Source organism: Lepus europaeus, chromosome 16 (assembly GCF_033115175.1).
Source record: "Lepus europaeus isolate LE1 chromosome 16, mLepTim1.pri, whole genome shotgun sequence".
Lineage (NCBI taxonomy): Eukaryota > Metazoa > Chordata > Mammalia > Lagomorpha > Leporidae > Lepus > Lepus europaeus.
The window spans coordinates 9,978,421-9,998,710 of NC_084842.1; the positions used below are offsets into that span (position 1 = coordinate 9,978,421).

The window sequence follows — 20,290 nt, forward strand, 5'->3', positions numbered from 1 at the left end:
GTGTTGCGGCAGTTTGCGGCACAGCTAGCCTGTGCTTTGCGGCAACAGTGTTAGCCCGGTCCGGATCTTGCCAGGCCCAGGCCTTGGGCGGGAAAGGCGGCAGGGACCGGAGGTGGCGTTCCTGTTAGGGCTCGGCAGTTGATTACTTGGTTTCTTTAGTTTTTGTCCCTCCCCCCCCCCGCGCCCCCTTTTGAGTGACCAGGAAGACCAGCGCAGCCTCCACTTCCGGCTATAAGTGCGCCTCCTAGTACCAGAGGCGCCTCCGCTCCTCTCCGGCTCCCTTCCCCTTCTCTTTTTTTCGTATCCCCGTCAGACTCGTCGCTTCCCCAGGACGTCTGGTCGTCTTCTCGGATTTTGTCTTAGTCTTTTGCGGCCTGCAGCGCGCTCCCTCCCTGCGGAGCGGGTCGGGCTGCGGTGGGCGGAATGGAGCCGCCATCCGGGCCGGCCTCGCCCGAGGACGGCTCCCCCGCCGCCCTCGCACAGGCTTTCTCCAGGATCTTGCCCCGTCTCACCGGCCAGGAGGCACGGCGGGCCGACAACAGCGAGGGGGCCCTGGCGGAGCTCAGCGCGCTCCTGGAAGCCCCGGCGTGTGAGCGCTTGTTGGAGGGCGGTGGCGGGGCGCTGCACGGGGTGCTGGCGCAGGTGGCGCAAGCCCTGGAGAAGTGTGCAGCCCCACGCAAGGACGAGGCGGGCCCAGGGGTGGCCGAGAGAGCGGCGCGGGTCGGGCTGGTGTTCCTGAAGCTCTTGGGGAAAGCGGAGGCCGCCAGGCGCTCGCCGGGGTCCCCCGCGGGCAGGGCCGGCCTGCGGCACTTGGCGGCACCCATCTACGTGTTTGCCGTCACGCACAGCGCGGAGCGACCGTGGAGCAGCCCGAGGTCCCGCCACGTGGCCGGGGAGGTGCTGGCCTCGCTGCTTGGCGCGACCGAGTGCGGCTCCGTGGCGGGGTTCCTGCGCGGAGAGCGTGAAGACGACAAGGGCAGGTTCGCCGGGATCCTGGGCCTTCTCAAAGCCGACCTGAACAAGTGAGTACGGCCGGCCGCAACCCCAGCCTCGCGTCCGGGCATGCTAGGATTTAAGGGAACCCCCAAGGCTCAGAGTGGGTCAGGGCGGCGCTCGCTGTTGGCAGATCCGAGATGGGGACCGGGCTTCAGGTGGAGTTTTCTTGCGCTTTCTCCAGCCCTCGTGAGAGCTGCCTTGGAAAATGGGGAATTCTTTCCTGTTCGTTTATTTCTGAAGGTAGGCGGGGGTGCAGGTGGGAAGTTGAACTTGTGATTTTAATTTAAATTTTAAGGGTCTTGACATTATCATCACCAGTTGTTACACAGCGATGGGTGCTACATAGGGAAGCGATGTTTGAGATGTCTTTCTGTGAGTTTCCTCTTGTTTGGAGAACTGGAGTGAGGAGGGAAAATGTTCAGAACTGTCATTTTACCAGGAACTTGGAGTGGGAATGCTTGGTTTTGAGTCGGGTGTTTCTTTTCAATGCTCCGAGAAAAACCAGTCTCAGTTACAAGGATACTATGCCTACTGCATAGTTGTTCTTTTGAGGCTTAACCTGTGTGTACACTCAGTTTATAAGCTATAGATTAGTGCTCAAATATTGATTCATTTGCTCCTTTAAAACGAAGATAATACTGAGAGATTTCCTTTACTTTTTTTTTTTTTAAGATTTATTTATTTGAGAGGAAGAGTTACAGACAGGGAAAGGGAGTGACAGAGAGTGAGAGAGAGAGAGAGAGAGAGAGAGAGGTCTTCCATCTTCTGGTTTACTCCCCAAATGGCTGCGATGGCTGGGGCTGTGCCAGGCCAGAGCCAGGAGCCAGGAGTTTCATCCGGATCTCCCGCGTAGGTGCAGGGGCCCTAAAGACTTGGGTTATCCTCTGCTGCTTTCTGGGGTGCATGAGCAGGGAGCTGGACTGGAAGTGGAGCAGCCAGAACTCAAACCTATGCCCATCTGGGATGCAGAACTAGTTAATTCACAATGCCGGCCTCATTTGCTTCTGTTTATGCTTAACACATCGTCACTGCAGCCACCACCACAGGTCCTTTATGAAGCTTCATTGGATAAGCGTTAGCCTCAGAGCCCTGAAATGATTGTTCAGTGTACTTAGTGTAAGTCATTTTAATTCAAATATTAAATTGTATGCTAAAAAATCCAGAGTTATCTTAAGAGGGATGTATTTTTTTCAAAGACAAGAAAGTAATCTATTTATTTGAACTGGTTAGATTTCTTTGTTACTTAACATGTCATGTCATTTAATGTGGTTTCATATGTCCATGTAGGGAATCCTGGAAGAATAATCCAGCCACCAAACATGTTTTCTTCTGGACTCTGCAGCAGGTCACCCGACCCTGGCTGAACCAACATTTGGAAAGGGTGCTTCCCCCGTCACTGCTAATCTCCGATGATTATCAAACTGAGAACAAAATCCTGGGTGTCCACTGCCTGCATCACATTGTGCTCAACGTGGTAAGAAACCCCTGCCCACTGTCATCTGTGCTGATGGGACAGACATGGCTGGTCCCCATTCATGATATCACTGCTTTATTTTTCCTTATGCTTCTTTCTTTTATGAACTGGCATTCTGATGACACTGTTAAGTCATTAAGATAACTTATTTATATATTTTCTCTTTCTATTTTCCTTCTGCCAACCTGTTAGAAATTGTATCTCATAGGTACTATAAAGATTTATTTGGGTAGGGATGAGGGAGGGAGGGAGGGAGGAAGGGAGGAAGGAAAGGTATGGTGGAAAGTATCAGTATGCTCTTAAAACTATATATATGAAATATATGAAATTTGTTTTTATAAATAAAAATTTTTTTGAAAGATTTATTCATCTATTTATTTGAAAGGAAGAGTGACAGAGGGAGAAACAGAGACAGAGATTTTCTATCCACTGGTTCTCTGCAAATGGCTGGATTGGAAAAAGTAGACCCATGGGTTGAAATGACACTCTGATATGGGGTGCTGGCATGGAAGATAGCAGCTTTAGCCACCACACCACATCACAATACTGGGGCCCTCTTATAGGTTGTATACTAATAGCATAATTATAGGAGAAACAGGAAGGCATGAATAATTATCAAACTGAACAATCAAACCTTCAATGATTAACATTTGACTTTAGAAAGGTAAAAAATCAAAACTTGATTATATTCCAGTATTCTAATGTGCAAGCTATCACTAAAGGAAATTGTGGGTGTTTTTTTTTTTTTTTTTAAAGATTTGTTTGTTTATTTGAAAGAGTTACGGAGAGAAAGAGACAAAGAGAAATCTTCCATTGCTGGCTTACTCTCCATGTGGCTGCAATGGCCAGGACTGGGCTAGGCTGAAGCCAGTAGCCACAAACTTCATCTGGGTCTCCCATGTGGGTGGCAGGAGCCCAAGCACTTGAGCCATCCTCCATTGCTTTTCACAGGCCATGAGCAGGGAGCTGGATTAGAAGTGAATCAGCCAGGGCATGCACTGGTGCCCATATGAGATGCCAGTGTTGCTGGTGGTGGCTTTACCCACTATGTCACAACAGTGGCCTGGAGGAAAGTTTGTTTTTTAGACTTTGTATTATGAACTGTTAAAATCTACCTGTAGGGGTGGATATTTGGCCCAGCAGTTAAGATGGTTAGGATGCCTGGGCTCAACTCCCAGCTAATGTGGACCTTGGGCAGCAGCAGTGATGGCTCAAGTGTTTGGATTCCTGCCACCCATGTGGGAGACCTGGATTGAATTCCTGGCTGTTGGCTTTGGCCCCTCAGCCATCGTGGCCATTTGGGGAGCGAATGGGCAGATAAGAGCTTGCTCTGTCTTTCCCTCTTTTAAGTAAGTAATTTTTAAAAATGTATGTACACACACAAACAAGTAGAGAGCGTGTAATGACTCCATGTACCTGTGTAATCCAGTTTCAGAAGTTCTGAACGTTTGCCAGTCTTGAGACACTTTTAATTGGAAATTTATCTCATTGCAGCCAGCTGCCGATCTGTTCCAGTATAACAGAGCCCAGGTGCTATACCATGCCCTTTTCAACCACCTGTACACGCCGGAGCACAGCCTCATCCAGGTGACTGTAAGATCTGCTCCTAGCTGTGTTTGGGTTCCCTGAGCGTGAGCACAGGGTGGCATTGTGTGAACAGGAGAGTGAGAGACCAGGAAAGTGAAAGTGAGGACTGATGGCTGTGCTAGCTACAACTATCTCAGCAGTCAGCAGGCGGGCACATTCTTGGGTTTTGGCTCCAAGAGGGTCAGTGACACTTCTGCATCACGTGGGGGTAGCTTTATGTCAGAAAAAGTTCCATTTTTATTAAGTTAAATGTGTTTCTTTCTGTGCTGCCTTACGTTAACACACACTTGAAACTCTTTGTATGTTGATATTTTAGTGTCATTTATTGCTTCATCCAAAAGACAATGAGTACCTCCTGAGTGCCAGTGGCCATGTGGTTCTGAGGATAAGTCAGTGTGGGTCTGTGGGTTTCAGAAACCCTCTGGAGAGATGTTTTTGAAATATGTGATCAGATGTACATATATGTCTGTATGTAGAGGTGCAGCACTGAGTGAGGCTGCAGTGAAGAGGTTTGTACCGAGTGCAGCAAGTGTCCAGCAGTAACTGCTAAGCAGGCTGGGGGTGGTGTGGGGTCTCATGAGCCTTTGGCAAAGGGGTGTTTCTTGCTTATGAAGGATGGATAGGAATTTTTATTTCTTTTTTCTTTAAGATTTATTTATTTTATTTGAAAGGCTGAGTTACAGAGAGATTGATCTTGCATCTGCTGGTTCATTCTCAAAATGGCTGCAAAGGCCAGGGCTGGGCAAGGCCAAAAAGCCAGGAGATAGGAGCTTCTTCCAGGTCTTCCACATGGGTACAGAGGCCCAACCACTTGGGCCATCTGTTGCTGCTTTCCCAGGCACATTAGCAGGGAGCTGGATCGGAAGTAGAGCAGCTGAGACTTGAACTGGCGTCCACATGGGATGCCAGCACTGCAGATGGCAGTTTAACCTGCTATGCCACAGCACCAGCCCAGAACAGGAATTTCATAGGAAAGTGAAGACTATTCTGAAGTCAGAACCATCAAGTTATATAAAATTAGAGGTATAAACCTGTTTCTTTTTTATGTATTAATTTTTTTGAAAGGGAGACAAACAGGAAGAGGTTGTCCATTAGCTGACTTACTCCCCAAATGTCCACAATAGCTAGGGCTATGCCAGGCTAAAGCCAGAAACCAGGAATTCAAACTAAGTCTCTCGTGGGTGGCAGGAACCCAAGTATTCAAGCCATCACCTGTTGCCTCCCAGGGTATACATTAACAGAAAGCTGGAATTAGCAGAGCCAGGACTTGAAGCCATTCAGTCCAATATGGACACAGGCATCCCGCATGGCATCTTAACCACTACACTGTTTTTACACCTTCCCTACTTCTCCCCTTATTCTGCCCTGCTACCTCTCTTTTCCTTTTTAATGGAGTACTGAGAATGCAGGGGCTAACAGTTAAAAAGGTTAGGTTCTGAAGACCGTAGAGGAAAGAGATTTTAAGAAACCCAGAACACGAAGAGAAAAACGAGAGCTCCCAGGAGAGCTAGAATGAAGTACCCACACACTGAAACTTCAGATAGGGTGGTCAAACTTGATGCAGATTTGTACCATCTAGACCCTGTTCAGAAGCAAGCACAGGTAAACATCATATATCACTAAGACTTAGACTTAATGTCTTAGTGACAGTAGACTGATTCCTCAAGTCTGGATTAAGGTCCCAGCTTTGCCATTCTTCTCATTCTACAAATGAGTAGAGTAGTCCTGAGGAGAAAGTATTCAGTTGGGACTATCAGATGGAGATCAAGAATACAGAGTGTTTGAAAATACCAAGTGATCTGCACTTAACTTGGTAGTGTCTTTTACAGTTCTATGGCATGGACCCCGAGGACAGAAGATTATCAAAGTCTTTAGAAAAATAAGGAGTGTTAAGAATGCAGATAGGTGAACGATACACTGTTTTCCGGTTCCCTCTTCCCAGGCTGTGCTCCTGTGTCTGCTGGATTTATTCCCTGTCCTTGAGAAAGGCCTGCACTGGAAGGGAGATGCAGCACGACCCACCACACACTGTGATGAGGTCCTGCAGCTGATCCTGACCCACATGGAGCCAGAGCACCGCATTCTCTTACGCAGGACCTATGCTAGAAACCTGCCAGCGTTTGTCCAGAGGTGAGTCTCCGAGCTGCTGCTCTGGCCGTACTCCCCTGCTTCACTGCTGGTATCTTATTTTCTCTTTCGGTTTCAGGTTGGGGATCCTAACTGTCCGGCACATGAAAAGGCTGGAGCGAGTCATTATTGGTTATCTGGAGGTTTATGATGGACCAGAGGAAGAGGCTAGATTGAAGATATTAGAAACCCTAAAACTTCTCATGCAGTACACGTGGCCCAGGTATAGTAATCAAGCAGACCATGGAGCAAAACTCAGCCAATTTTCTCTTTAGAATTTGTCTAGATACACATTCAGTACAAATATGGTATATATTTGAATACCTCCCATTTTTACACAGCTGTAGACTTTGAACAGAGAAAATGGCATTAGAAATATTTACTTATTTCAAATACTCATTTGAATGTTTCTGATACCAATGATTTTTTTTATTATTATTGATTGATTGATTGGAGAGGCAGAGTTATGAACAGAGTGTGTGAAAGACAGAGGTCTTCCATCCGCTGTTTCACTTCCCAAATGTAATGGTAGCAATGGCTGGAGCTGGGCCAATCTGAAGCCAGGAGTCAGGAGGTTCTTCTGGGTCTAGCATGTGGGCACAGAGGCTCAACCACTTGGGCCATCTTCCATTGTTTTCCCAGGCCATTAGCAGAGAGCTGGCTCAGAAGAGGAGCAGTGGGACTCAAATAGGCACCTATATGGGATGCCAGCGCTGCAGGCAGAGGCTTAACTGACTACCACAGTGCCGGCCCCCAGTTCTTTCCTTTTAAACTCCAATATCCGATGGATGGCTTAGATTGGTGTTCTGAAGAACATCCACCCAGGTACTCTATTATGAATGATATCTAAGTTGGGGAGACTTACAAGTTGTATAGCTTTCTAGATTTATAAGGTATATTAGGATATAAGACCTCAGAGAAGTGCTACAATAAAGACAAGCTTTTGTTCATCTAAATGCTCCTTGATGTAATTGAGAATGCAGTACTTCATAGCACATCATCTAACATCTGCAGAGCGGTGCTCAGGAGAATGTTAATGTAGGCTATGCTTGCCCAGAAGGAATTCCAGCTGTGGCTTGAGGTAGTTGTCAGGGTTATACTGGAGCGCAGACTGTTGAGTCAGAAAAGGATTTCTTTCTTGAATTAATTGTGAATTTAATTCAGCTAGAGTCCCTTCCCCCAGCAATGTTTAATATCTTCTGGTTCCTATTTTTTCACTTTTATATTTGTACAAGGAACCCAGAGTGACATTTGCTCCTGGGTCTTTCCCTTAGTCATATTTGTAACTAGAATGCATTTGTTTGCTTACCATATTTCTCCTTACTGAACTGTAACCTCCAGGAGAATGCAAGACTATATCTGTTAGTCTCCCAAGGTATACTCAGTACCTGGTGTTAGGTACACAAATACTTGAAGAATGAATGGACCAGAATAGAATGGATGAATGAAACGAATTAATATTTGTGTCAGGGGCTGGCGCTGTGGCATAGTGGGTAAAGCCACCGCCTGTAGTGCAGGCATCCCATATGGGCATCAGTTCGAGCTGCTCCAGTTGGAGCGCCCAGCTGCTCCAATCCAATCCAATCCAGCTCTCTGCTATGGCCTGGGAGAGCAGAAGATGAGCCATGTCCTTGGGCCCCTGCACCTGCATGGGAGACCTGGAACAAGCTCCTGGCTTTGGATCAGCACAGCTCCAGCTGCTGCAAGCATCTGGGAAGTGAACCAGTGGATGGAAGAGTTCTCTGCTTCTCCCTCTCTGTAACTCCACCTTTCAAATCAATAAATAAATATTTAAAAAAAAATTCTGTCAGGCCTATAAATAACAGAGACCAAGGCTGCAAGTCGAAGGAAGAGGTGAATAAATGTTGAGAGGTTAGTCTTTTTGTCTTTGTGTGAGGGAGCAGAGCACATGAAAAGAGCAGATTGTAAATTGAATAACAGATGGAATGCTGAAAGGCATAGCAACCACAGGAAAATGCCAAATATTTTTAGATGAAGTAATGAAAACTTTTCCCTCCAACATTTTTGCCAAGAAATACAGCTTACTGTGTTTTAACATAAGTTAAATGATTTTCCAGCTTTAAGTTTTTTATTGCAGTAAAAACTGTGTTAAAATTTGCTATTTTCAAGTGTACAAGTCATGATGTTACACAACCATCATCACTATCCATTTCCAGAACTCTTCTTTCAAGGGAATGAAAACCTTTAGAAAAGTTAGTAATTGGAAATAAGCTGGGCTTAACTGATGGCAAAGTAGGATCTGAAATGAATCATTTTCCCATCCCAGAAGCCAAGCTTATCTCCCTTGCATTATTTATTCTGAAAGAGTTACTGAGGGATGGCTGGCGCCGTCGCTCACTAGGCTAATCCTCTGCCTGCGGCGCCAGCACTCCAGGTTCTAGTCCTGGTTGCTCCTCTTCCAGTCCAGCTCTCTGCTGTGGCCCAGGAAGGCAGTGGAGGATGGCCCAAGTCCTTGGGCCCTGCTCCCGCATGGGAGACCAGGAGGAAGCACCTGGCTCCTGGCTTCGGATCGGCGCAGCATACTGGCCGTAGCGGCCATTTGGGGGGTGAACCAATGGAAGGAAGACCTTTCTCTCTGTGTAACTGGCTTTCAAAAAAAAAAAAAAAAAAAAGTTACCAAAGGAGACATTCCTTTTGCTGGTTCACTCCCTAGATGGTCTAACAGCCTGCACTGGGCCAGGCCAAAGCCAGGAGCCAGAAACTTCACTTGTCTCCTACATGGGTAGAAGGGGCCCAAGCACTTGGGCCACCTGCTGCTGCTTTTCCCAGGCCATTAACAGGAAGCTGGATTGGAAGTGAAGTAGCTGGGACATGAAATGATGGCCACATGGGATGCCAACACCATACTCTGGCTTTATCCACTAAGCCACAACACTAACCCTTCCATCGCATTATTTCTGATTTCCTTTAGTAAGGAAGAATTTGGATTTCCTTTTCAGTTGATGAGGTAGCTGTTTCCTTACAGGAGAACTGAGCTTCTGGAAGGAAGGGTATTGCTGGGGAGGCCAGTATACAGCCAGCGAGCTGTGGAAATGACATTAAGAAATCTGGAGTCTGCTCTCATTCGGTTTCTAGCTCTATGTTTTTTTTTCTTGATTCCAGAATTCCATGCAGACTTGTGGTCTTTCTGAAGGCTCTCTTGAAACTCATATGCGATGTAGCAAGGGACCCAACCCTTACACCTGAACCTGTTAAGAATGCCTTGCTGCAGGAGGCCACAGACTGCCTGATTACCCTGGACCACTGCTCTCAAGGACAGGTGAAGGTAAGACAGAGGCTGCAGCTTGGTTTCAGTTGGGCCCCATTAGGTAATTCCTGTGATGTATTGTGGTTTATTGTTCATGAGCCTGACCAAGTCAGGAAATGAACACAAGAGGGTTTTAGGTCTCTACCTTTGTGCCCTCTAGCCTCAGTAGACTTTGATAAAATACTTTATTTTTTATAGTTATTCAGAACCATTTAGACAAAGAGGATCAGGAGATGTCACTGCAGTTAAGATAAGAGATAATGGGCAAAAGCATCATGATAAAGAGGTGGTAAAAAATACATTCTGTTCTAGTCTTCTGAATTTAAAATGGAGAAATAACCTATAAGCCACCAAGGAGTAATAACAAATGCCTGCAACAGCCAGGGCTTGATGTAAGTCTCCCACGTTGGTGGCAGGGAGCTGGACTAGGGTAGAGCCAGGCCTTGAAGCCAAGGGGTGGGCTATGAGAACTAATTCAAAGACTGAAGGCATCATGACTACAGATATTTGGAGCTAGTGCAGGGTTTGCTGTTTTATCAGATTTCATCCTAGTTCTTTAAGTCTTGGACAGTTAAGCTTTAAAGTAACACCTACACTTTCCTTCTTGAGTGTTAAGAACCAAGAACTCCAGGTAAAAGGGGTTGGAGTGGGAGAACAAGTCAAAACCTGTTTGGTTTCATGTTTTAGGATCTCCTGGCCAAGATTCTCCAAAGCTGTGAAGACAGCAAGGTGGTAAGCTGCCTCAGAAAAGTGCAGCAGGCTCCCGAAGGTGCTCACTACCATGGGACTTAAGATGTTTCTCAAGAGGAAAGGATTTCCTTCCTATCTCATATGGCACAAATGGAGCCTCTTATACTGAACATTGTAAGTCAGAGGCTCTTCTTCCTTTTTTGTTTCCTTGTACCCCCAGAGGACTAGGGAAAAGAGAACAAGAGGAAATGGAAGTCCTGCTGTGGCAGGAAGAACGACACTAAGGAATTCAGCATTGAACATCTCGAGCTATTTACACTCACAGTCTCAGCCCAGCTTCAAGAACTGATCTTTTAAGCTTTGTGGGCTTGAACTGTTATTCAACACATATGCTATAAAAATACTCTGTTCCCAAATTAAGGCATTCTTCCACTGACTACAGATGTCTTGCCCACTTAAGCGGCATAAATATTAAAAACACAAATATTGTGTTATGTACAATATGAAGAACAAAAACTGGAAGTGTGTTTAAGATAAAAGCTCAGCAGTTCAGTCCTGTTTCCTAACTGCCTAGGGGACTTCAGGTGGTTGTGGTTTTGGCCTTGGCCGTAGGCTCTGTTTCCTGCTCGTACTCTATCTCCACATAGGCTCGTTTTCTCCGCAGAGGTCCTTTCAAGGGTGTTTTGCCTTTGTGTTTTGCATTAAAGGACTTTTCTTCCTCTTCACTGGAGGATTTACCATCCTGGTCTTCATCGCTGCTGGCATCCAATTTATCCATATCCTGTAGAGGGAGAGAAAGGGTCAAAAAGAAAGGAAATGCTAGCTTTCTTCAAACTCCCCTAGTTATTCCCTCAAGGTAGAACAAACTAGAAATTAGTTCTGTATGCTCAGAAACCCTCTATATAGAACTCACCTCAAAGTCACTTATGTCACTCTCGTCTACCTCCTCATCTTCCACAAATTCTCTTTTTCCCACATCCTAAAATAAAGCATGACTGTTAGGTTCAAAATACAGCACTGTAGACATCTGGTATGCCACCAAGGTTTAGTTACTCCCAGGTTTAATACTTCTGAATTTAAAAGACTTCACATCTTTATTTTAGTTGGTTAAAATCTATACACAAGCAGTGACTTGAACCTTGTAGGAGAAATTTTAGAATGCCACTCAGTAAGATTAAAACTGTTTTTAGTTTGTTGGTTTCACCTACAGAACAAGGCAGCCACTGCCAAATAAAAATATGCGTATCAGAAAAAAGATGATCAAATTAGTTTTGGTTAAGGGTCTCTCAATGACATAAAATATATCCCGTTTTATTAGTTACTGTTTGACAAAACCAAACCAAAAACTTACGTCGTCATCATCATCTTCATCATCTTTTTCCTCATCTGAAGAGTCACTCTCTGCCTCCTGTTGTTCTAGGGCTTTGTCGAAGGCATGAATGGGGAAGTTGTAGATGTCGCCATACTGGAGAATATGAACACAAATGACCTTTCATCACATCTGGACATCAACACTTGAAGTTCCACTGTGCTACGAGCACATTATTTTTTTCCTCAGTGATTTAAGTGAGAATATTTAGCTTACTGAGCTGTAGTTCTACATTATTTATAAACTCAGAGCTGGCAGTGTCTTAAAGTCTATTTTTGAGATCTGAAACAACCACTAGATAAAATCAAATAGATCACTTCTATGGAGGATGGAATCTGATGATAGTAGTCTATAAAACCCATACATTGAAACAAATGAATTTTTCTGACAAGGCTGAAATAAGGAAAAACTATATTCCGATCATGTTGTCTATGTAAATTTTGAAGCTAATTTTTTAAAAAAGAATAAAAATAATTTTAAAGAACTTTAAAAGACTGGAGTGGTATGTAGGAGGAGCTAAACCCTAAGGCTTTTATACATCTGGAATTGCTGCATTTGGGAACAGGAACAAGAACTGGGAATAATTAATGGCAAAAAGGGAAAGCTTTCTTAGAGTGACTGGATTAGCAAGGGAAACCATGGCATTTTATCCACTTGCATTAATTAATTAAAATGAGGAGGCCAGGCCTGTACTTATTCTGAAGAAAAATATAAGAATGGGGGGGTCATTCTAGAATCTTTAAGTATAAAATACAGTTCTCACATTTCCTAGCATCATAGTACCAACTGAAAAAGTAAAATGTGTACCCCAAAGCTACTAGCTCTCTCACCGTATCTTGTTTCAGTCTTTCCAGTAATTCTTTTTCAATGGCATTGTCCAACTGAGCAGCTATTAATGCCTTTTCCTGTAACAGACAAAAAACAAACCCATTTATTTCATTAGTGGTTAGTCCATAAAAAGAACCCCTCCCCCCCCCCTTTTTTTTAAGGATGATATAGAGATGGGCATTTGGTGGAGCAGTTAAGATACTGCTTAGATGCCTGCATTTCATACTGGAGTACCTGGGTTTCAGTCCTGGCTTTTCCTCTTGGGCAGAGTCAAGAGGGAGAGACAAAGGGATTTTCCATGCTGGGTCACTCCTGAAAATGGCCATGACAGCCAGGGCTGGTCCAGGCATAAGCCAGGAGTCAGGAACTCTATAGGGTCTCCTAAATGTGTGGCAGGGACCCAGGTACTTGAGCCTGCTTTCTCAGGTACATTAGCAGGGAGCTGGCTCAGAAGCAGAATAGCCAAGACTCTTACTGGCACTCTGATGTGGAATTGCCTGTGAGTATATCCCAAGTGGTAGCTTAACCCACAATGCCACAACCCCCACCCCAGAAACCACCTTGGGGGGTAGCAGATGATGACTCAAGAACCTAGGTCCCTGGTACCTATATGGGAAGCATTTAAGTATCTCCGAAAATTAACAACCCTGAAATAAAACTTTATAAAAGCTGAGGAAAGGGAGCAGAGAGCTTCATCCAGTTATATTTTCTAAAACCATGTGAGACTCCACGTGGTTGATAGAAATACAGATGAATATCTGTGCCTCCAATGATCTCATAACATCTGATCCATGATATGAACCTGTAGCAACTCGCCACTAAAACAGGAAAATCTAACTTCACCCTCCTTCTCTAGTCTCAGATTTTGTTTTAATTTGACAGTCAGAGAGGGTTTTAAACGCTAACATATGGAAGCTGTGTTCAAATGATCAACCTACACAGTGTGGTGAATCACAATCTGGGTAGACTGGCGACACCTGGATCAGTTATGAGGCCACAGGGACCTACGTTATTCTCTGAAGTGTGCAATCACATCCAGAGTGATCCACAGAGGTGTAAGACGAAAATGCTCAAAACGTGTGTGTGTGTTTATATTTCGTACATTAAGTAACATTCCCATGCATACACTCACTGGTGCCTTGACTCCATAAAACATATAATGTCACATATATTGAGCAAGATATATTGAAAAGTGGTGGTCTCGCTCCTTTATTTATACTATTCCAGCATATAACTCTTCATGTGTGGTTGCTTAAGTGGACTTCCTGATGACACATTTGGCAAGTACAGACTAGTTATAAAGGTATGCTGTGATCTAATGGTTTTTAAAGAGTAAATACACTTACTTAATATATATTCTTCAAGACAAAGGCAACATTTTATTATTTAGCTGCCTCCTGCAATGTCAGTATCCCATATGGGCACAGGTTGAGTCCTGGCTGCTCTACTTTGTATCCAGCTCCCTGCTAATGTGCCTAGAAGGCAGCAGAAGATGGCCCAAGTACTTGGGAGACCAGGATAAAGCTCCTGGCATCTGGCTTTGGTATGGCCCAGCCCTACCTGTTGCAGCCATTTGGGGAGTGAACCAGCAGATGGAAAATTTCTCTATCTTTCCCCCTCTCTAACTCTGCTTTGCAAACAAATAAATCTTAAAAAACAAAGTTCTGAATATCTTAAAAAGCAAAGTAGATTATATCCATGTGTGGCATTGCTGAAGGCATGTCCTCTGTAAAAACTGCAACCACACACTTTAAAAATTTGGAAACACTTTTCCAACTGAAAAATTGTAAAAATCTTATACACCTGTGTTTTTCAGAGGGCTTCAACCTCATTGGTAAAAATAGAAAAATTAATTTCTTCTGAAACGGTTGTAAGAACACTATTTGACAATCAGAATATGTAAACTAACTGTACTTGAACTAAAGCCTGTGCTAACACGTGGAGGAGAATGAAAAGCTAATAGCACATATTTAATGCAATCTAACCTGACTTCTCTCTGAGATGTCTTTGTTAGGAGAGCCTTTAAAGACAAATGTATACCCAGCTAAGAATGAGAACTGTGTTTTGCTACACCACAAACTACTATTTATAATATATATAACATGAAAGTGTACAAAGTATAATATTGAGGGGGTGCGTGTTCAAAAATATTGATGAGGTAAATAAATCAAAGAAGTTTGAAAGTCAATAGTAAAGATAGATTTGAGATACAAAACCCTGTATATAATGAGAACAAAGCATCAAAGATTATTAAAGCTATCTCTTAGCACAATATGACAAACTACCTGGTAAATAAACACCTATTGGTGAAAGGGAGGCAAGCAAAGCAAATACCGAGAGTGGCTAAAAATTCGAACTTATCAGGAACAGCTGATTCTGGGTTTTGAAGCATAAGAAAATTCAGGTTGAGTGAGGGGTAAGTGAGGCAGACTGCTCTGGGACAGAGGTTGGAGATCGCTGACTACAGTATATTTTCAATGGATAATATTATTACCAACATTATATATTTATTACTTTACTAACAAACTATCTAGTTTACTACAAAGAAGCAAACAGTCCTAGATCAAAACAGAGTTTCCAGTTCTTTACCAGAACTTTTAATATTCCCAAACTCAAATTAGCAGCTATGACTGTAACAGATATGAGGCTACTTAAAAGCATTAAAGAAAAACATACTTGTGTGAACATTATATTTTACTTCAGAAATACTACTGTATTTGATTAGAATGCTCAAACTCTGCTGAGGGTAATATGTGTGAGAGGCAGAATTTGAATTCTGTAACATCTGACCTCAAGAATTTCATTTAAGGAGATACAGACTTCAACTTACGATATTTTTTCTGCCCTTGATTACGTATATCTCCAAAGCACCCAGGTTATAACCTGACTTCAAAGTCATAATCTTAAGATAAAATCAGATGCTTTTGGGCAATTAACACTGTTATCCATTAGCGAACACTGTCCGGACCTGACCGTCTACACAGATGATGGTGACCAAATCTTAGAACCCTACCTGCATAGCCCTCCCCAGTGAAAATACAGAAGCAATGAATAACGGAGTAAGTTACCTCTCTTCTTTTCTCCCTACGTTCCACCTTCTTACTCAAAGGAACAAGTTTCCTCCTACAGGAAATAAAACACATTATCAGAAAATGCAAGCTCAGGTGTTATATGTTCCATTTAAAAGGAATGTGCTCCTTTTAAAAGGTAATGAAAAAAGAGCGGTATCAGTTCTGTAGGATTCAGCTATATATATAACAAATGTACTTGGAAATTTCTAGAAATTTAATCTTACAAATCAGACTTTTTTTTTTTTTTTTTTTTGACAGGCAGAGTTAGACAGTGAGAGAGAGAGACAGAGAGAAAGGTCTTTCTTCCGTTGGTTCACCCCCCAAATGGCCGCCACGGCCAGCACGCTGCGCCAATCCGAAGCCAGGAGCCAGGTGCTTCTGGTCTCCCATGCGAGTGCAGGGCCCAAGCACTTGGGCCATCCTCCACTGCCTTCTCAGGCTACAGCAGAGAGCTGGACTGGAAGAGGAGCAGCCAGGACAGAATCCAGTGCCCCAACCGGGACTAGGACCTGGAGTGCTGGCGGTGAAGGATTAGCCTAGTGAGCCGCGGCGCCAGCCTGGGCTGCTCTACTTCTGATCCCATCTCTGCTATGGCCTGGGAAAGCAGTAGAAGATGGCCCAAGTCCTTGGGACCCTGCATCGCATGGGAGACCAGGAAGAAGCTTCTGGCTCCTGGCTTCAGATCAGTGCAGCTCTGGCCGTTGTGGCCAACTGGGCAGTGAACCTGTGGATGGAATGAGACTCTCTTCCCCCCACCCCCACCAACTCTTTCAAATAAATAAATCTTTAAAAAAAAAGAAGCATTAGGGACTAACACTCCTTAAAAATGGAATCTATTAATTCAGCTAGTTTCATATCACTTGTTAAAATAAGTTTCAATAAATCCGGATTAAAGTTTTTACATCCCTATTTATATTTTTGGGTAATTTTCGATCTGTAATGTTAAGATTCTCTGAGCTGAGGAAATTTTCTGAAGCAGATTTTTAGGCAGGGAGGAAGACAACCAAATTGTACTCTACTATTTATAAAAGCCTACAAGGAGCCATTGTTATGGTGCAGCAGCTGAACTCACTGCTTGCAATACTGAAAAAGTGCTGGTGTGCAGGGTCAAACCCTGCCTATTCTGCTTCCCATCCGGCTCCCTGCTCATGCACCTGGGAAAGCAGCAGCTGATGGCCGAAGTTTTTGGGCTCCTGCTACTCTGTGGAGACTCAGAAGGAGTTCCAGGCTCCTGGCTCTGCCCTGGACCAGCCCTGGCCACTGCTGCTATTTGGGGAGTGAACCAGTGGATAGAGGACCTCTCTCTGACTCTCCTTGTCTGTCCCTCTGCTCGTCAAATAAATTACACAAAGTTGAATTTCTTAGAAAACATTATTAGAGGTTATGAAGCTATGAAAGACAAGACGTAAAAATAACAATCCAAATACTTACTGTCGTTTTAGTGTAAGTTTTCTAATTCGAATTAGGTACTGGGTTATCTTGGTGAATCTCTGCTTACATTTGTGTCGAATGAAACGGGGCCAGTAGATGAGATTTTCGTCTATTTGCTCCAGTGCTTTCTCATAGTTCTTACTGAGCCGAACCTACCAAACAGAAAAAGGAAGTTTAGGCCAGCGCCGTGGCTCAATAGGCTAATCCTCCGCCTGCGGTGACAGCACACCGGGTTCTAGTCCCGGTTGGGGCGTCTAATTCTGTCCTGGTTGCCCCACTTCCAGGCCAGCCCTCTGCTATGGCCCGGGAGTGCAGTGGAGGATGGCCCAAGTGCTTGGGCCCTACACCTGCATGGGAGACCAGGAGAAGCACCTGGCTCCTGGCTTCGGATCAGTGCGGTGCGCCGGCCGCAGTGGCCATTGGAGGGTGAACCAACGGCAAAAGGAAGACCTTTCTCTCTGTCTCTCTCTCACTGTCCACTCTGCCTGTCAAAAAAAAAAAAAAAAAAAAAAGAAAAAAAGAAAGAAAGAAAAGAAAAAGGAAGTTTAAGGGGCAAGGGTAAATGACTTACTAGGTCTTCACTGTTAGGGACAGTTCTCAGCCCTAAGGAGGGTGGCTTCGAAAGTTTAACCTGGAGATAGCCAAGGAAGCGGGAAAAGCACGTGGCACTTCTGATCTTGAAATCAACAGTCACTGTAGTTCTGCCTTAAGTCTTACCCGTTCCCACATACGCCTTGGAAAAGCTGCTCGTTCTATCACCTTCATATACAAGTAGCACTGTCCTGAAGAGTAAAGTGAAACATCGTTACTATGTTTACCAAGAGACTAAGAAACATCTTTTTAAAAGCTGCTGAGTAGTTCTCACGGGAGCTAAACCTAGGGAGTTACCTTTCTCTTCTTTGATGGTGGCATACTGACTGTTTGCCAGGGGGCAGGATGACCGGTTGCACAGTCCAGTCAGGCTGTATTCATTTCTGCAAAAGCCCTGAGTCTTGGTTCTAGAACGGGAGGAACAAAACAAAGATTACAAGGTGGTCACCAAGGAGGGAATGCAAGAAATTGTAGTGTGTGTTCCCAAATCTACTCACCTTATTTTGAAGGAACAAAATTGCCTGTTTCCTAGTGTATCCCAGATAACCTGTGAGACAAAGTGAAAGCCCATTTCAGTTGCTCTGATGGAACAGTTGCTACATTTATTCAAAAAGACAAGGCACCTGCCTTAAGAGGAATTAAGGACAGGGCCAGCACTGTGGTGCAACGGGCTGAAGCTCTGGCCTGCAGTCCTGACATCCCAAACGGGCGCCAGTTCAAGCCCCAGCTGCTCCACTTCTGATCCAGCTCCCTGCTGATGTGCCTGGGAAAGCAGTAGAAGATCGTCCAACATCCCTGAGTCCCTGCACCCATGTGGGAGACTGGAGGAAGCTCCAGGCTCCCGGCTTCGGATCCACCCAGCTCTGGCCGTTGCAGCTATTTGGGGAGTGAACCAGCATATGGAAGACTTTCTCTCTGTAACTCTCTCAAATAAATAAAATTTAAAAAGAGGAATTAAAGAATAAGGAAGAAATGCTTATGTCTATGTGTATATCTTTAACAAAAATGATATTATATATACCTAGCAATTTCCCTTTTTCACTTAGAATGTTCATTAACCATTGTTAAAGGCAGCACAGTACTAATGTTTGGATATACATACCACAACTTTGTTTCTTTGAGGGCAAGGAAAATTATCTATTTTTTCTCCACTAATGTACTCTTTATTCAATCAGCATTAATTATATATGTAACTTTTCTTTAAGATGTGTTTATTTTATTTGAAAGGCAGAACTGGGGGGTTGAGGGGAGCTATCTTCCATTTGCTGGTTCACTCCCAAATGGCTGCAATGGGCAGAGCTGGGCCCGTCCAAAGCCAGGAGCCAGGAACTTCTTGGTGCAGGGGCCCAAGCATTTGGGCCATCTTCCACTGCTTTCCCAGGCACATTAGCAGGGAGCTGGACTGGAAGTGGAGCAGCCGGGACTCAAGCCCATATCCATATGGCCCCATACTTAGCTTATTAAGACACTGACATCTCCTGACACACAGTAGATACTCAAGTATTTGTTGAATGAAGGGATAGTAAGATTAAGAGACCTTTCATGTGCTGGTTCACTCCCTAGATGTCTGCAGCATCGAGGAGCCCAGAGCTCCATCTGGGTCTCCTCTGGGAGGCAGAGGCCCAAGCACTTGCGCCATCACCCATCAGTGGGAAGCTGGCTGAGGCATCCCAAGTGGGGTGCTTACTTTGCTGCACCACAATGCCCGCTCCTGTAGAACAGTCCTAGAAGTTTTATCTAACTAGGGGACCAGGTACATAAACAAAGCATCACAGAATAACAGTCAAAGAGCCACGGAGAGGCGCGTGAGAGTGCTGCCTGGATGGTTGTTCCCATCTCAGCTCCAACTCTGTTCCCAGACTCTCCCTGAAGTGGCCTCTGAACCACACGCCACGTCTCCCTTCCCTCACGGCACTGCAGCCGGCAAGCACCCACTTCCTCGCTTTCCACTCTCCGATTCCCCCGCAAGAGTACTTGGTCCTGCTCCTTAACACCGAAGTCCCAGTGACCCCTACAAAGCCTGACACACTGTAAGCAAAGAACTTAATATCGGAAGCCTGCAAAATGACGACTCGGGCGCACAGAAGAGCAGATGTGAATGAAAACCCGCCACAGGAAAGGCGGAACGAAAGGCGAACGTGCACTCGCAGGAGAGTGTCCGTAACTCGGAAGTCTAACTTTCGCCATACTCCCCTGGCGCTCAGCCCGCCGCCCCCAAAGCCCCGAGGAGCCCTACGGCAGCTGGCAAGGCACGGAGTCCTTCACGGCCGGGCACCACGCACTGGAAACGCCGGCCCCGTGGATTCAGGTGGCTCCGTGCTGGCCCCTGAAACCCTGGAGACCAGGGGTGGACAAGCACGAGGACCCCAATTATCAAATCTGGGGTTCAGGAAGCGCACGGACCACCCGAGTATCTCCTTAAATGGGTAAAAAAATAACAACCCACGCAAACCCCGGCGGTGGCAGAGCAACGGGATAAGACTCACATCATCCGACTGCATGGCGGCGGCCGCTCAGCGTGCGGCGCCTGGCCGGATCCGGGAAGCACGCACACGCCTTCCGGGGAATCACTTCCGGAAAGCCCGACCTCTGCCATCGCGAGAAACTCCGAGACTCCGGGCGGTGCGCAGCGGCCCCTGGCGGTCTAAGTTGCGCGTGCGCCTCGCCGTGCTGGGGCGGGGCGGGCAGGTGCACTCTGACGTCGCTCGGCCCGGCGCCGTCCCCGCAGTGTTGGTCGGGGGAGAGCCCGGGCGAGGCGCCGCACCGGCCGGGCTGGGCGCGAGTGTGCGGGCCTCAGTTGGGTTTCGAGTCCGTCTTTTCTAGCCTGGGACCCTTACTCTCTGCCTTCCAGAGACTCG

General features: G+C 45.4%; 2 protein-coding genes across 3 annotated transcripts; one reads left to right on the forward strand and one right to left on the reverse strand.

The window, feature by feature from the left end:
* Positions 1-15: 15 nt before the first annotated feature.
* On the forward strand, positions 16-10,244 carry TTI2 (TELO2 interacting protein 2). Of its 2 annotated transcripts, none has more exons than XM_062213655.1 (7): positions 16-1,022; positions 2,284-2,470; positions 3,965-4,057; positions 6,000-6,187; positions 6,264-6,407; positions 9,308-9,470; positions 10,140-10,244. In XM_062213655.1, the coding sequence occupies exons 1-7, from the start codon at positions 424-426 to the stop codon at positions 10,242-10,244; spliced, it is 1,479 nt and encodes a 492-aa protein (XP_062069639.1). In that variant the 5' UTR covers positions 16-423. The 2 variants fall into 2 exon arrangements, with proteins under 2 accessions (XP_062069639.1, XP_062069640.1); XM_062213656.1 differs by having other exon boundaries at positions 3,965-4,024; positions 6,006-6,187.
* Positions 8,794-20,003, reverse strand: MAK16 (MAK16 homolog). Its single transcript, XM_062213657.1, has 10 exons — positions 19,919-20,003; positions 17,930-17,979; positions 17,730-17,839; positions 17,559-17,623; positions 16,842-16,993; positions 15,408-15,462; positions 12,342-12,416; positions 11,494-11,607; positions 11,056-11,121; positions 8,794-10,923 (listed from the first exon to the last, which is right to left on the reverse strand). Exons 1-10 carry the CDS (start codon positions 19,931-19,933, stop codon positions 10,723-10,725), a joined length of 903 nt encoding a protein of 300 aa, XP_062069641.1. The 5' UTR covers positions 19,934-20,003; the 3' UTR covers positions 8,794-10,722.
* Between the last annotated feature and the right edge of the window lie 287 nt (positions 20,004-20,290).